The sequence below is a fragment of the Polistes dominula genome, unplaced genomic scaffold, assembly GCF_049000335.1.
Source record: "Polistes dominula isolate Pdom_NZ unplaced genomic scaffold, Pdom_raw_medaka contig_84, whole genome shotgun sequence".
Taxonomy (NCBI): Eukaryota; Metazoa; Arthropoda; class Insecta; order Hymenoptera; family Vespidae; genus Polistes; species Polistes dominula.
The window spans coordinates 542,501-561,443 of record NW_028300944.1 but is presented as its reverse complement, the minus strand read 5'-3'; the positions used below and the strand labels follow the sequence as shown (position 1 = coordinate 561,443).

Here is an 18,943-nt window from a genome sequence, read left to right as displayed (position 1 = left end):
ATTTAAATAACAAAGTTCTCTCGTATTTGAGTATAAGCCCTTATACTACGTAGACGTAGAACGGGTTGCATCCCACAAGGGGCATCTAAAGTTTCCTTTACTGATGTATTATGGGATATTATTCGCAACGCTAATTATCAATGAGTATTAAAACTTGTCCATATTCTCCGACGTAATTTATCTAATTTGAAATAAGTATGTCATGTATTATAACACGCAAGTAAACATAACATAATATATTTTAATCAAAAGCTATTTCATTAAATTTGTTATCTGACCAATTACGTTGTTAGCAATGTTAATTTGTTATCTTATCTTTAAAAAAAAAAAAAAAAAAAAAATAGGAAAAATAAAACAAAAATACAAAACAAAGAAAAAAAGAAAAACTATGACACAACAATCTTGTAAACAATGAACAAAATATGATAAAATATTATCAATTTAATAAATTATTTACTTAAATATTATTCGTATATCATATTGAATAATCTTAACTGATTATTAGTTAATTATTTTTGTTAAGTAGAATGGATGTTAGTTATTAAGCAGTAAGGGGGTTAAAGGTAATTTGTGTTCCTCTCTAGAAACATTAGTAAACCTTACGAAATGTTACAACATTCATAGTAGAAGGTTGGTAATAGTTAGGCTAGCTAGCTTTATTCTCAACGCAGCAGACAATGTCAGAAATCCCTTTAAGACGTTTAATCGCTGTAATAAGTTAGAGGTCGAAAACTGTACAAGTGGATGTTACGTGTAAGGCAAATACTCTGGCCCATTAGTGTCAAGGTTCGTTCGTTAGTCAGTCTCTTCTATCTCTTTTTCTTTTTTTTTTTTTTTTTTTTTTATCTCGTGTTTTTCGTAAAACCAAATTGAATTGAATTGAATTGAATTGAATAAAGTCTTTGATGTACAGATGAATTCGTAACTTGATGATTACCATCTTCAAATCTGTGTTTAACTTGATTTTGTTTTCATGTTTTTGTTGTTGTTGAATAAACATACACTTGTTATGAACGATAGAAATTAAAATCGTGTAAATTTTTTGTTAGAAAGTATTTTATTTAAATTGATATTAACCCTTATTGGTCCTAAGGTTTTGATATGAGTGATTTTCATTAATTGTAAGTTATAATTGTAAGTTAAGTTTTGGTCAATAGCAAAATAAAATTGTTCAATATTATAAGATTAATTTATTAATTATAATTTATTATTTTTAATTGTAAATCACTTTCCACGTGACTTACCACCAATAAGGGTTAAATATCGTATTAAAAACGTAAATGTTCGTTAATATTATTTAATTAATATTATATAAAATATAAATTAGATATAATATTGAGATAAGCTTCATATACAGGGTGATCTGTAACAGGTGGTACAAGTGAAAAAGGGATGAATTTACATGAAAAAATAAATTGAAAATATAGAATAAATATTTTTTATTTAAGGCTTTGTTTTCAAGAAAATCGACTTTGAATTTTCGTAAAGGGTATTTCCGAAAAGTTCATAGGATATTTCGGAAAAGTTCGTAGGGTATTTCCGGAAAGTTGGTAGGGTATTTTCGAAAAGTTCGTAGGTCCGTTATAACGAGACATGATCAAGTGCACGTGTACTTTGCGAAAGTCATTTAGTATCATCCCCTTTTCACTTGTACCACCAGTTACACATCATCCTGCATATCTGAAATATCTGAAATATATTAATGTATAAGAAAATTATTTAAATAATTCAAATAATTTTGTCATCCATTGACGCATTTATTAAGTGTTGACATTTCAAGATGTGAATCTTAACATTATCCAATTTTTATCTTTCAAGATAATATATATATATTATATACACGTCATTTTTATATATTCAATCAAGATTTTGTTAAATAAATGATGAATATATTAAAATATTTAAAAATCGAATCTAATATGTTCATCGAATCTTTTGAAACATTTTTTTTTTTTTTTCCCCGATTTTATCTTCCATCTAAGAAAAAAGAAAAGAAAAGAAAAGAAAAAAGATAAAATCGAAATCGAAAAAGATAATCAAGCCGAAGGACGAAAGTAAGTACTCGATTTCAGGAAGAAACTTTGGAAGATCCTATCGTTCTTGAGAGAGAGAGAGAGAGAGAGAGAGAGAGAGAGAAAGAAAGATGGGTGTGTGATGGGTTGAATTAGGTGGGTGGTAAAGGGGATAAAAGAGAGGGAGGAAAGAGATTCGAACGCTAACAATAAGATAAGAGATAGTTTCCCATTATCCAAAGAGCTATTAATCTAGTCACAGTCTGTTAAGTACTAAAAGTAGTTTTGATTTTCGATTGGTTCAATGACAAAGACAAATATCTATATATGTATAAAGAGAAAGAGAGAGAGAGAGTTGAGTTGAGTTTAACGGATTAAAGTGAATTTATTGCGTCAACAAGAGAGACGTGTTCAATAACAAAGATAAAATATAAAAGAAATTTTTTATATCGTATCATTTCAATCACGATAGGAAGAGCATATATATATCTACATATATATATGTATTGTAGTTCAAATATTTAATATACTATTAATATATAAAAATAATAATAATAATATTATTATTATTTGAAAATAACGAAAAAATTTGTTTGTATTAATTAAATTATGTAATTATAATTACAATAGATTTAAAACGCATGCTAGGGGAAAACTAAATGATATTTAACGATTGTAAAATATAACATTATTTATAATTTAATATACTCTAATAATAATAATAATTTAATATACTACCTATATATAAAAGTATTATTATTATTATTATTATTATTATTATTCTAAAATAACCAATAAATTTTTTTTTATTAATTAAAATATTAAATTATTAATGCAATATATTTAAAATGAATGCTAGGGGAAAACTAAATGATATTTAACGATAGTAGAATATAACATTATTTATAATTTAATATACTCTAATAATAATAATAATTTAATATACTACCTATATATAAAAGTATTATTATTATTATTATTATTATTCTAAAATAACCAATAAATTTGTTTTTATTAATTAAAATATTAAATTATTAATGCAATATATTTAAAATGAATGCTAGGGGAAAACTTAATAATGTTTTACTATAGAAAAGTATATATATATATATATATTTTAGTTCAAATACTTAATATACTATCAATATATAAAAATAATATAATTATTATTATTATTATTCAGAACAACAAACAAATTTTTTAATAATTAATATAACAATTTGTATAAATGTTAATAGGATTTATTTTAATGATAGATTTAAAATATCCACATACTAGGGGAAAACTAAATGATGTTTGCTCATTCTTGGACCCCCATTCAGAACAATTGGGTGTAGTATATATATATATATATATATATTGTTTGTATGTTAGTACGAGAGTAAACATCATATGTATATAGATGTAAGTGTACGTGTGCATGTGTAAACCATGAATTGGAAATTTGGCCTATACCTGGCATGATGATAAACGTTAGCTGGTCGAGCATACCTAATATTTACTCGAGTTAATCTATTAGTCAAAACCACTAGCTTTAATGTTAATAATTACACCTGGCTGATATCACTTAAACATTCTCATACATCATACATTTTCATTTAAATATGTATATATATATATATATTTATTTATCTCAGTGTATTTTTTTTATCTCACCTATTAGTAGTACACCGTTTCGTTTATATGCATGTGCTAAACCAAAATCTAACCTAACCTAAAAAGTCGTACCTGATATGTACTATTGAACTCAACCAACAACACATTGAGAAATATCGATAAAAGACCAACTGAATAATTCTACAAATCCTCGTTAAGAGAGAGTACCGAATGTGTAAACTTTTGGCAAAATTATTCAAACCTAAAATTAGCATACTTCCAATCGTTACCATCATCTTCTCACAACCTGTTTTATTTCCTAATGAATTCTTAACCTGACGTTTTTTTTTCCTTTCTTTCTTTTACTGATTTTAAAGTCATTCTCGTTCTAATTTACATCTCATTCTTTATTTACAATCGTCCATTTTATATTAGACAAATATAAAATAATAAATTATTCATAATTTGAACAATGCATTTATTGAATTAGTTTTGAACTTTTGCCAACATGGTGGCAATTTGTATACTCCATTTAAAAAAAATAGGGGCCTTTTACCTCCTAGTGACGAAAAATGGAACTAATGTTTGTTCAAACGTACAGAATTTTTCTGTAAATCTAATTTAGATTTTATAATTATGTTTCCATTAGTTTGTATAATTTATTGTCATAAAAATACAAAAGGAGAAAAATCAAATCCGATTAAACCTTCTGTTCAAAAATACAAAAAAAATAAAAAAAAATAGAAAACTATTTTTGAAACGATCGATAGAAGTTAAACATTGCACGACCAATAATAATTCTTTTTTTTTTTTTTTTTGAAATAATCAATAACGATTAATTTTTAGTTTAATTTGTAGATTTCATCAATAATTATTTTTATATTGCATATCATTTGTAAAATGATTGAAAAAACACCTGTGATAAATTTTTTAAATTAATTAACTAAAATAATACTAGAAACAAATACATGTTAAAAATAGTTGATACTTTGTGTTTATTCTTTTTTTATTTGTTTCTTTTTTTTTTTTCTTCTTTTTGCAAGTTAGTAATATTATATGAACGATTGTCCCCCTTTTCCAGCAAAATCGACGAATCGGATTTGAGATTTTTGAATAATTTATGACAATGTGTTCCACATTGGTTTTCTACTTAAAGGGGAGGAACAAAAAAATCGATGATATCGTGGAAAAAAACACAACGTTTTATTTTCATCAAATGTTACCTTATGCGAAATAAAATACGATCAACGTAGAATAAAAATATAAAAAAAAGAAAAAAAAAGAAAGAGGGGAATAAGATGTTTAATAATAATAAATAAAATCAATACACGAATAAGATATTCGATTAAATAACAATTTTAACGTGAATAATTTAATAAACAAATGTATTTTTATTCATTTTCTTTTTCTTCCCCTTATTTTACACACTTCGTTTAGTTTAACAATGAGAAGTGCAATTTCTATTTATAAACTTTTTAAACTAATAAACGAAATGCTAGTAACAAATATATATATATAGATATATTTAAAAAGAAAGAAAATGAAGAAAAGCCATTAGAAAAGTCGGGATGAATTTTTTCGTTGAGTTTACAGGTATCTGTGTATATATATATATATATATATATATAGTTGTATATATGCGTTTTAAACTTACACACTGATAGTTAGAAAATAAAAAGACTTGAAATTTTTTCGTTTAGACGAAGAATTCCATTAGAAAACATTCCTGGAAAAGTTACTAGACTATCCCCTCCCTCTTTCTTTTCTCGTTTATTCCTCCGACACGCATGTACCACAAACTTTTTTGATAATGAAGATTTTTCCCTCTTTCTCTCTCTCTCCTTCTCAATACTTGTTATATAAGTATTCTATTATTACAAATATTTTGTTATTAAATAATAATAATAATAATAATAATATATATAATATAAAATCAATGAGAGATGTTGAGTTCAGTTTATATTGCAATGTGTGTGTGTTGAATATTTTTTAAGTATTTAATATAATATTATTAATTATATATAATTATTATATATTAATTATTTAGGTATTATATTATTTAAAAAATTTTTTTTATTAATTAAAAACATAATAGAACATGAAATAAATGATAGATATCGAATTGAGTGTATATTTTAATATTTAATATTTTATAATCATGTGATATAATATTATTAATTATATTTAATTATTATATATTAATTATATAGGTATTATATTATTTAAAAAATTTTTTTATTAATTAAAAACATAATAGAACGTGAAATAAATGATAGATATCGAATTGAGTGTATATTTTAATATTTAATATTTTATAATCATTCAATGAAATAATATTTAAACCACTGATTAACATTTTCGTAATTATACGATCCTTATATGGGTTGCGTCAGTGTTACGTCAGGGTTACCATTTGTAAGGTCAAATTAACTTGACAAATAATTAAAAATATTTAAAAAAAATATATATTGAACAGACAAATGAAATAACTGAATATGAACAGATAACGAAATTACAGATAAATGAATAAACTGAACAAATACAAAATGAAATAATGAGACTGAACAGATCAAACTGAAATTATGAAATTGAACAGATCCAACTGAAATTATGAAACTGAACAGGTAAATGAAATAATGAAACTGAACAGGTAAATGAAATAATGAGACTGAACAGATAAATGAATTAATGGGACTGAACAGATAAAATTGAAATAAATTTTGATGAACAATAATTGAATAGCTTTTATGCATTTAGAGATAGTTTCATTTGAAAGACATATATATATATACACACACACACATAGATAAAAAGAAAAGAAAAAGGTATATTTAATGGAAGGTAAATTATCAATAATGCAATATGTATTTACCTGAAGGTCGACTCTGGTTTCACAGAGATCACCGGTATACCCAAGAGGACAGAGACATACTGCAGTGTCACCACCGGTTGTCAGACATTTTCCACCATGGGCGCATGGCACTTTGCTGCATCTATCTGCCGTGCATTCCTCTAAAAAGGGCCGAGTAATTCGAGTGATTTAATTAAACGTCCCTTCAGCTTTTCGTAATTAAAATCCCCTACGATACATATATATATATATATATATATATATATATATATATATATATATATGTATATACACGTAGTGTAGTATGTAGTATAGCGATTTTATTATATTTATTACTAGCTAGTTACTTTTTCTCAAATTTTCCTTAATTTTTTTTATTTTTAATTCCCAATGGATATTCAAAGTAACAATTATAACATTAATTTTATTTATTAATATTATTATTTGTTATTTAAATGATTTTTATTATTATTTATTAATATTTAATTTTATCTTTTTTTTGTTGTTGTTTGGTAATAGAATAAAAATTGCCCTACCATGCAATAAAACTTTAAATATCAAACAATATGAAATTTTCAAATATTTTTAACTCCGATTGTACATTTTTCAATTAACCATATAAATATAATTAATTATAAACAATTTACAAAGTAACATTTGAACATTTGTTTGACCGACGATAATAAAAAGAACACTACACTCATGAAATGAAATTACTAAGAATGAAAAAGAAAAAGTCGTACGAATTAAATTGGGGATTGTTTTCTGTTTTTTTTATTTTTCTCGTTTTTTTTTTTTGGTTTTAAATTTTATTTTCCTTACCAACGTCGAAACCATTAGCTGCATCCCCTTGGGGTGCTAAGGGAAAACGGTAACGGTGCTCGTTCGCTTCCAAATGTCGGATGCAACCCTTGAATCCTGTTCTAACTGGTAACCTCTCCAAACCGCTCGTGTTTCCTGGTCCACCGACGAATAAGGGCTCGCGGAATGTAATCCTCGAAAATAAGCCCTGCAATTTGGAAACGATGGGGACGATCGTGACGTCAAGCACCTTCGGCTAATTATCGATGTAATAAACGAACCAACAGGAAGAAGGAATCATCAAATGATTCCAAATATTCGTGTTGGGTCAAAATTCATTTTATTCATGCTATTCCTAAAATCAACGTTCTCATTTTTTCTTATTTAATTATTTTCACACCGTATATAATCTATCATGTTGTTTAAACCTTTTTTTTTTATTATACTTTTTCTGTTAATAATTTTTTGCATTTAATTTGGAACCTTTTTTTTTCTTATTTTATGATTTGAATTTTTTTTTTTTTTTGGTTTTTCTTTTCTGGTTTTTTTTTTTTTTATTCTTTTTGTTTGTAATCGAATAAATAACAAGTGGGGATTTTTACTCTCGTACTTTAACGAAGTGCAATGAATTTTCGTTTCAAACGGAATTTCATTCTTGATGCTTTTTTCCCTCTCCCCAAAATTTTCTCGATACACTACACAAAAAGAGGAATATATAGACATGTATGTATGTATGTATGTATGTATGTATGTATGTATGTATGTATGTAGTGTTTATGCGTTCATGTAGAGTGGTGTGGGTGTTACGTACGCATATACAGAAAGAGATTTTCAATTTGAATCAATCCACGCGGATATATGTATCGTTGAAACTATTCATGTTTCCGTAAAAAAAAAAAAGAAACAAACAAAATCCAAGTAAAATAATCTGTAAACGAATAGAATAGAATCATTCTGTATAAAAAAACAAAATAAAAAAAAAGAACCATAACTTTGTAGATAACTCTGACACTGTATTATTCTTTATCGAATCCAAAATGATGATACTCAAATAATTGTCCATGAATATGAAAATAATTTTTAAAAAATGTGTTTTAAATATATACAGGGTGTCCCATGTAAAACACTCATAGAATCGAATCATTCTGTATAAAAAGAAAAAAAAGAAAAAAGAACCATAACTTTGTAGATAACTCTGACACTGTATTATTCTTTATCGAATCCAAAATGATGATACTCAAATAATTGTCCATGAATATGAAAATAATTTTTAAAAAATGTTTTAAATATATACAGGGTGTCCCATGTAAAACACTCATAGAATCGAATCATTCTGTATATAAAGAAAAAAGAAAAAAAACTGTAACTTTGTACATAATTCGATACTGTATTATTTTTTTATCAAATCATGAATGATGATACTCAAATAATTGTTTAAGAATATCACAATAATTAATAATATATAAATAATATAAAAATATATTTTTTAAATATTTTGTTTATTATTTAATTGAAATATATACAGGGTGTTTACGTAAAACACTTATCATGTTATAAAAAAAAGATACTTTAAACAAAGTTTCGATCTCTTTATCAACACCGTATATTATAAATGATTATTTAATTTGTTATTTCAACAAAACAAAAGGAAAAAAAAAACAAATCAGCATACAAGGGAGAATAGAAAAAATTGATATAAGTGCATATGTGCACTCTTAGACCACGCCTACTAGTACTTTCATTAGACGCATATATGCGTTCCACCAGTACTCAAACGGGTTAATTAAAATAAACCATCTTAATAAAGAAGAAAAAAAAAGAAAAAAGAGATATTTTAAATAAAATAATTAACCTATTAACCTCGTTAACATTTTCAAACTTTGATTAGCAACAACAACAACAAAAACAACAATAACAACAGCAACAACTATAACAAATGTTTTTTATTTTTTTTTATATTGAATATAATAAAATAATGTAAAAAAAAATATATATTTGTGTGAGATATATTTTAAATAGGACATGTATAAATGTTAACGCATATGCATATGTAATTTAATACGTACACATATATACCTACATATGCGTGTACTCAAACATATTGAATTAATAGTGTGCACCGTCTGGAGTGTGTAACGTCATGAGCGTTGTGAATTATGATTACGCAAGCACCCAACCGAGAATTATAAAGGACCAACATTTCTATAATATCCGAGAGCATTCCACTGCATTCTGTCATTAACGATCGTACAATTCAGCTCTCTCTCTCTCTCTCTCTCTCTCTCTCACTCTCTTTCTCAAACACCCATACACACACGTACTCTTTCAGTCTGTCTTTCTCATTACTACTCGTACGAATAAATATTAAATTTCATAGAGGTGTGTACATGTATGTGTATATGTATGTGTATGTTTATGTGTGTATGTGTACGTGTGTGTATGCACTTGTACTGGCTCGATGGAATTTTTTCCCTTTTTCATTTTTTTTTTTCTATTTTTTTATTCCTTTTTTTATTTGAGAATTTTTTTTGTCAAAGTGCATTAATTAAAAATAAAAATAAAAAGTATATATATATATATATGGATATATAAAAAAAATTATATTTATATTAAGCTGAAAAGTACAGAAAGAGAGGGAGAGAGAGAGAGAGAGAGAGAAACCAAAAAGAAAAAAAAAAGAAATTCAAACAGAAAGAAAGGAATATTTCAAAGTGTTTAAATAGTATTTAAAAATGTAACACATTGTGAGTTTGTATTAAAATCCAATAACGAAAGAAATGGTAAAAGCTGGCTGGGGGGAGGAGAAGAACGGGTTGAGGATTGAGGGTGACGTTAATGTCGTCAGAAATAGGGGGTGAGAATAAAACAAAAAAAAAAAAAACAAAAAAAAGGAACTCAAGAGAAAGGGACTTTAAAATACGCGGCTCAATTGAAAATTTTACTTCCAAGTTAGTGGAAAATGTTCATAACTACTGCTAACCCCTATCCAGTTACCCCTTCTGTCCCCTATCCTCTACCCCCTACCACCATCTTCTAGTACTTGGTTGCTAGCTTTTCTCGACTCATGAATCAACGTCGGACTCTCTTTGGGAACGTTTAAAGCACTGAGATTTTCAAAGACTTCGCGACTCGACGATTAACAAGACGTTTCATCTCATCCCACTTATATATATATATATATATATGTACATATATATACATATATTTTATTTATGTATATATAGTCTTGTGTTTCTCTTTCTTTCATTTAGTTTGCATTGCATTTTTGTTTCAACATCTTTTATCTTTTATCTTTTATATTTCGTATACTTTTATTACACTTGTGTATATGTACGTGCACTTGTACGTCTATGTGTATGTGTAGATGTTGGAAAAATAGGAGGTATAGGTGGTTAGGCGTTTTATTATATTATTTATATGAATTTTTGTTCATTTTTTTTTCTGTTGAGCAAATGATATTTTTATCACGATTTTATTCGTCAATTTAAAAATCAAATCTTTCTTTGATATTTTATTTCTTTTTGTTGTTGTTGTTGTAGTTGTTTCTAATAATTGTATCAGAAATATTATATATATCAAGTACTTATAATAATAATAATAATGTATTATACTTGTGATTGAATTTAGAACATCGGACCGATAAATTTGTTCTCCGTGTTCGAAAAAGTTTAAATAAATGTACAAAAACACTCACACACACAAAAAAAGAAATGAACAAATATAAATTTGTTTGATATAAATCATTGTTCATTATCGAATGAAAAATATTCTCGTTTGAATTCGTGTCAGATATTTCTTTAATTCTCTTTCTGTCATTCTCTTTCTTTTAACATTGCTGAAATTACCTTTTCTTTTTTTATTTTAAATCTTATCCTTGAATTCATTAAGGAAAGATTAATCGAAAATAACAAATGTGTGTTAATGCACTGACGAGCTTATTGGCCTTGACGAATTAACAAAAATAATAAATAGAGAAAGAGACAGAGAGAGAGAGAGAAAGATAGAAAATTTTCGAAAAAAGAATTTGGACGAATTTCTGCCAAACAGAGTTTATTGATTCACCTGTTACCAATTAACGTAATTTATCTACCTATTTAAAATAAACCAAGTAAATTTTATACACGTGTACTTTCAAACGACGAATATGATAAATCATTCAAGTCAAAATGAATAAAAAATTGAGTAGTCTCGTAAAACACGTTACCATAAATGATGGAACAAAAAAATAAAAGGGAGGAAAAAAGTGATGGGCAGGAGGGGTCAGGATACATATATATATATATATATATCTATATATATGAATGGATTATTTTAAAAGTTATGCAAATACATTTTGTGTTATTACGAGAAATTTCAAGATTTGCATATCAGTCCAATTTAAAAAAGTATAAATTAACTAAATGTCAAGTCTGGTAATGTTTTTATTAATATATCAATGTGTAATTTAATTACGAAATTAATATATTATTTAAAACATTATATACCTATATTATATACCTTTAATAAAAATATAAATAAATTTAAACCATACCTAATTAAATTATAAATAAAAATAAAAAATGTTTAAATAAAATTGATCAAAAATAACGTAATATCATATTTTTAAAAAAAGAAAATAAAAACTGAATTTCCAGCAATTTAAAACGAAATAATTAATATAGTAATTACCAGTGTATCGTATTACATATCAAGATAAGTTCAAGAGAGATAAAATAAAAAAGGAAAAAAAAAGGTAGCAAACTCACCTCCGATCTTCCTTGCACACGTTTTTCCTGATTCAGCTGTATCCAGGCGTCCCAACGATGCCGAGAGACGCTCAATGTGTTCCACTCGTTGAGTTTTACAGTTTGTGTGCTTCTAACTGTACCAGCACCACTTCCACAATCAAACCTTTACGGTGATGAAACAGAAAAACAGACCGAAAGTAGATAGAAAATACGACTAAAAAAGAAGCTACCCTGAAAATACCCTGATACTACCCTGAAATTACCCTGAAACTACCGTGTAATTACCCTGAAACTAACCCGTAATTACCCTGAACTAACCCGTAATTACCCTGAAACTAACCCGTAATTACCCTGAAACTAACCCGTAATTACCCTGAAACTAACCCGAAATTACCCTGAAACTAACCCGAAATTACCCTGAAATTACCCTGAAACTAATCCGAAACTACCCTGAAACTAACCCGAAATTACCCTGAAATTACCCTGAAACTAACCTGAAATTACCCTGAAACTAACCAGTAATCACCCTGAAACTACCGTGTAATTACCCTGAAACTAACCTGAAATTACCCTGAAACTAACCTGAAATTACCCTTAAATTACCCTGAAACTACCGTGTAATTACCCTGAAACAACCGTGTAATTACCCTGAAACTAACCAGTAATTTCTCTGATACTACCCTGACACTACTCTGGTACAATCCATTTTTTGACGCAACCCTGACGCAACCATAATAATATATGACAACATTACCGAGTGTTTATTTTCAAAACATATGTATGTAATACAACACACAAACACATACACATATTTATTATTTATTTATTATTAGAATATGTGTTAAGTTAACACGTCAACTTGAATGAGTCAACCATCTAAACCACTCTCATATTTTCTTTGGTATTCATACATATATTTATATGGTGCACTATATATATATATGTATGTGTGTATGTATATACTTGGAACACGCAAATTCTCTCGTGGAAAAGCTATGCATAAGTTCTCGTATTAGAGGGTCTCGTGTGAGCAAAAGCACGTCTGGTCCTCTTCGTTCTTTCGCGTGCCTCTCAATGTCATACATACATACACACATACACATATATATGCATGTATATTTCTTAGAGACGAATGTTGCACGTAGGTATTTTCATGTTTTGCGTATGTTGTGTGTTTTCTGTTTGTATATTCCGCGTCCGGGAAATCTCAGAGAACGAGAAAGACGTGCCACGGTTTTCAAACTTTCTACACCGTGGAATGAAACTTAAAGTTCAATTTACGTGTCTTTCCAAAGGTGCATGGATATATGTATGTTGCCACGTTTGTTTTTGCAATATACATATATATATATATATGTATGTATGTATATCATATTTGCATATTTGCATATTTGCAAATTCTCTACCAAATGATCTTATATTATATTTCTTCTTTAGTAAACGATCCTCTTTTTCTTGTTTATTCTTTGTGTTGAGTTTACAATTAAGGTTCTTTTTTATTCAGTTTCTTTTGATAGAATAATATGCGTCTTTATTTTTATTTTATTTTATTTTTTTTTCTATTTTTTATTCAACACCTGACTCATTTTTTTCTTTGATCAATCGTGTTTCTTTGACAATCCGTTTTAAATAAAGAAATTATATAACTCTTTTGATTTGTGTTGAAGCAATAAAAAATATTTAATATTTATTAATTCATTTAATTATTAATTTTAAAAATGTGGAAAAGGAAATTTAAAAAGACGTGCAATAAACAATATAATAATACTATATAAATAATAATAAATAAATAAAAAAAATATACTATAAAAAGAAATAAGGACTTTACTATTTTTCGTACGTACTAATATAAATAAATAAATAAAAATTAATAAATAAAGTTTTTTAAAAATAATATTAATATTAATTAAAAGAAATAATTACCTGAATTCGATGAAACCATGATGCAAAATGAGTGCCATAAAATCCCCTTGAAGATCGTCTCGTTCACCAGCAAGTAGCAATACACCGTCCCATGCTTCTGGACGAAATTCTAACTCTAATTGCACGTGCTTGTAAGCCGCTCTTAATGCAGGAAAAGCTAACCAACCTGACCCCGTAAACCTAGGTGATCTCACCTCGACTTCTGCAACAAAAAATAAACCAACAAAAAACATACATACACACTTCCTCTTAGGTGTTAATACTTTCAATTAAAATCAACAAATTGTTTTTCAAATCGTTCATAATTTGACCCGCTGAAAATAACCAGAAATAACCAGAAGTAATTAGAAGTAGGAAGTACATAGTATTATTTTTTTTATATTTTTTTCTATTTATTTATTTTCTTTAAAAATCTTAATATTTAGTTGAAACTTAATATCTCAACCGCAAGTAAGATCTATACAGAGATATTCCTCGTAAAGTATGTTTTATGTATACACTTGTAACCTTTTTTTTTTTCTTTTTCTTCTTCTTTCCTTCCCTTATTTTTCATCCCTCTCTTTTCTATTTATGAGAGGAAGAGAGAGAGAGAGAGAGAGGGAGAAAGGTTTTCTCAGGACACGAAACGTGCACCGTTTTGAAATGAAAGACTTGGTGGTAGTGGGTAGTAGTAGTGTACATTCGTACACAACACACTTCTCGTACTTGTAAAAACTTTTCTTTTTTTTTTTTCTATTTTTTTTTTTTTATGAAAGACGACGTATATAAAACTAAAAAAAAAAAAAAAAAAACTAACCTAAGAGATACCCCCGTTGCTCTATTTTATTATAAAAGGCGAACACACATTTAATGGACGAAAGCCTGTTTTCCTATTCGTTGAATAGTAACGTTGGCTCTAATTTTTTCTTTCTCTCTACTCTTCTTCTCGTAATAATTCCTTTTTTTTTTTTCCTTTTATTCTCTGAATCTTTTTTTTCTCTCTCTCGCATTACTTCTTCTTCTTCTTCTTCTTCTTTAAATTGTTTTTTTTCTTCTTATTTCTTTTACTCAGCGAGATATAAGAAATTATCTTTATTATGAGAATTAAATGGGAATAAAAAGGGTAGTAGAAGAAAAAGAAAAATGTGTCTCATTTTTTTCTTCTTTTCTTAGTGGATTATAACCTGACACAACCCTGACGAAACACTGACGCAACCCTGACAATACACTGACAATACCTTGAAAATACATTGACAATACTCTGAATATACATTTACAATACCCTGAAAATATCCTGAAATTACCCTGAAAATACACTGACAATAGCCTGACGCAACCCTGACGCAACCCTGAAATTATCCTGAAATTACCCTGACAATACCCAGACAATACAATAAAAATCCCTGAAAATACCCTGAAAATACCCTGACGCAACCCTGACAATACACTAAGAATACCCTGACGCAACCCTGAAATTACTCTGAATATACCCTGACAATACTCTGACGCAATCCTGACAATACACTGAGAATACACTGTGAATACCCTGACAATACCCAGAAAATACCCTAAAAATACCCTGAAAATACCCTGAAAATACCTTGACGCAACCCTGATGCAACCCTGACAATACCTTGACGCAACCCTGACAATACCCTGACAATACCTTGACGCAACCCTGACAATACCTTGACGCAACCCTGACAATACCTTGACGCAACCCTGACAATACCCTGACAATACCCTGAAAATACCCTGACAATACCCTGAAAATACCCTGACGCAACCCTGACAATACCCTGACAATACCCTTACAATACCCTGACAATACCCTGAAAATACTCTGATACTACCCTGACGCAACCTGACGTTAATTTGTTGTTTTTACAAATTACGAAATGGTATCTCAAAAATAATATTAGATTGATGCATATAAAATGTTTGTTTTTTTGTTTTTATATGCGAACGTTTCACTATCTGTTTTTTTAAATGCTTTTTTTGTTTTTGACATAACCTTTTTTATAGTCATAGTGTTCATTATCAGAGTAACATTTTAACATAGGAGATTTTATCAATTTTTTCTTTCTTTTTTATATTTTTTTTTCTTCAATTTTGTAGGCTGAGGATGAAAATTGTATTCACGTGAAAACCACAGTTGTGCAGATCGAGTTTGCAGATTGCACAGCTGTTGAATGTAAAATGTCAAAAAGTCTTGACTTAACGCCAACTTATACTACTACTATTACTACTATTACTACTACTACTACTACTATTTCTTTCTTTTCATTTTTGTGGGTTTTAAAGTTTTTTTTTTCTTCTTTTCTACTTTTTTTTTTTTTTTTTTTTTTGAACTTTTGTAGTTTTCTACTTTTCAACGTTACGATGTCTCAACCCGAGATTACAGGTTTATATTAAACTGTAGCTCCTCGTAGTCTACGTTATTTCAAGCAAATGATGGCAAAACATTTTCTTTACTTTTCTTTTCTATTTCTTTTTCCCTTTCTCTTTTTCTTTTTCTCTTTCTCTGATTTTAAGGGAAACATACACATAGGGGAAAAAAAAATATAAATTATGAAAATAATAAGAGACCAAAAAAACTTACGTGTACATATAAATGTGTGTGTGCGGGTGTTTGTGTGTTTTTGTGTGTATAATAATTTATGAAAAGTTAGTAAGAAAAGTTGGAAGAAAACTAGACCGGAGATATTTTTTTAAGCTTATTGTTCTTTCTTAGTTTTTTTTTTTTTTTAAATATGCACATTGATTATCCATCATTCGATAAAAGAAGAAAAGAAAAAAAATACGAGCTAAAGTAAATTACTTACTTCAATTCAAAAATAAACTACTTTTATTCGAGATTTTGTTTCTTTTACAACCCTAATTCTTTTCGTATCATAAAACTACGAATTTAATAAGAAAAAATATGAAGTCTAGGAAAAAAAGTGTTGGAAAAAATAAAATAAAATTAATAAGGCAACTTTATTGAACAGAAAACTTAAAAAATGAATTTAAAAAATGTAGAATCTATTGATCACGAGGTAGACATTTGTCTCACCCTGTAGAAAAAAAGTAGAAGTAAGAAACAAGAATAAAGAAGAATAATAAGAAAGAATCATAGTGAACCAATAAAATAATATTCATAACAATAATCTTCATAAAACAAAGTAAACTAAAATAAAATAAATAAATTGTATTAAAAGTGAAAAGTACATGAAAAGAATTATAAATTAAACAAATAGAAACTTATATTCCCACCCTATATAAAAAAAAAAAAGTAAAAATACGAAGTAAGAGGTAGAATATATTATAACAAGGAATCATAGTTTACCAATTAAATAAAATAAAATAAAATAAAATAAAATGGAAACACCAACCAATAATAAAACTACTGTTCACTAGTAAGATTTTTAATTCCACCCTATATAAAAAAAAAGTAAAAATAAGAAGCAAGGGGTAGAATAAATAAGAAAGAATCATAGTTCACCAATTAAATAAAATAAAATAAAATAAAATAAAATAAAATGGAAACACCAACCAATAATAAAACTACTGTTCACTAGTAAGATTTTTAATCCCACCCTATATAAAAAAAAAGTAAAAATAAGAAGCAAGGGGTAGAATAAATAAGAAAGAATCATAGTTCACCAATTAAATAAAATAAAATAAAATAAAATAAAATAAAATGGAAACACCAACCAATAATAAAACTACTGTTAACTAGTAAGATTTTTAATTCCACCCTATATATATAAAAAAAAAAAAGGCAAAAATAAGAAACAATCAGAATAATAAAAAAATAATTATACTACACTTTACCAATAAAATAATATTCTCAAAAACAATCATGAAATAATAAAATAAAATACAAACACAAATTACACTAATTACAAAACTATTCTTAATTAATAAGATTTGTAATCCCACCCTGTATAAAGAAAGTTACAAAAAAAAAAATAAGAAGGGAAAGAATGAAGCAAGTAAGCAAGTAAGCAAGCAAGCAAGCAAGCAAGCAGTAAAGAATAAGAAGAATAAAAGAACATAGTTTACCAAGCTGACATCGATCGGCACCTCTACCAAGAGGGCATTGACACCTTTGCCTGAAGGAGTTAGGTTCCTTCTGTTGCCTAAGAGCTACGTTGTTGCCCTCGAGATCCATAGTCATCGATCCATCCTCCTTGTTACTGCTACTGCTACTGCTGCTGCTGCTACTGCTACTGCCATTTCTCTCAGTAACTCGTAGAACGTGAACATCTTCATCGAGGGATGCTTCGATTAAACAATTCCCGGGTCCACAATCCAATGTGCAACTTGCTTCAGTACTTGCTATAGTACTACTACTACTACTACTACTACTATTATTATTATTATTATTATTATTAATATTATTATTTTCATCTTTTATAAACCATGATCTCGTTCCTGACTTTCCCGTCGAACTTTGTATCTGTAAAAAAAAAAAAAAAGAAACAGATTTTTTATTAATTTTTATTTAATAATTAACTTCACTTTTAGATATACATATATTTTTAATATAAAACATGATTAAACATATAGATATATGTATATAAGAAGTTTATAACTAATTATTATGAAAGGAAGAAAAGAAAAGACAAATTTCGAACCAAGAAAAGTGAAGGGAAAAAATTTGTCAAGCGCATATATGCGCCCTGTAATCCCTACTCATATATATGCACCCAAAGCCAAAGAAAATAGATTAACATATATATACATAATTTATTATTATATAATTTGTTATTTTATTTTATTTTATTTAAAATGGTGGTGGGATGGGGTGGGGGTTAACAGGTTAAAAAGAAAAGAATTGAGTATGGAGTTTAACAAGTGTTGTACAGAAAATATTGTTACTTCCAAGGAGGAGACATCGATGGCCGCACGAGAAAGAAACGATGACTCGATCAGAAAACACCCATCCACACATGTACACACAAACACACATTTTTTTTTCCTGCCATTAGAGAAAGGGGATAGAGAAGTAAAGAAAAGGAACGAGAAAAAAAAGGAACCAAAAATCTAACTCAGAATGACAAGACGGA

At 27.5% G+C, this 18,943-nt stretch overlaps 1 protein-coding gene across 17 annotated transcripts in view; it reads right to left on the bottom strand.

Moving 5' to 3' along the window:
- LOC107071577 (EGF like, fibronectin type III and laminin G domains protein pikachurin) overlaps nt 1-18,943 on the bottom strand; it is a 60,883-nt gene that overhangs the window by 7,803 nt on the left and 34,137 nt on the right. For all 17 annotated transcript variants that reach the window (XM_089171842.1, XM_089171855.1, XM_089171848.1 and 14 more), the window contains 5 exons: nt 17,937-18,333; nt 13,911-14,112; nt 12,006-12,150; nt 7,282-7,468; nt 6,481-6,620 (listed from right to left, as the gene is read on the bottom strand). In XM_089171842.1, the coding sequence (XP_089027968.1) occupies nt 6,481-6,620; nt 7,282-7,468; nt 12,006-12,150; nt 13,911-14,112; nt 17,937-18,333 (1,071 nt within the window). The remainder of the gene's footprint in view (nt 1-6,480; nt 6,621-7,281; nt 7,469-12,005; nt 12,151-13,910; nt 14,113-17,936; nt 18,334-18,943) is intronic.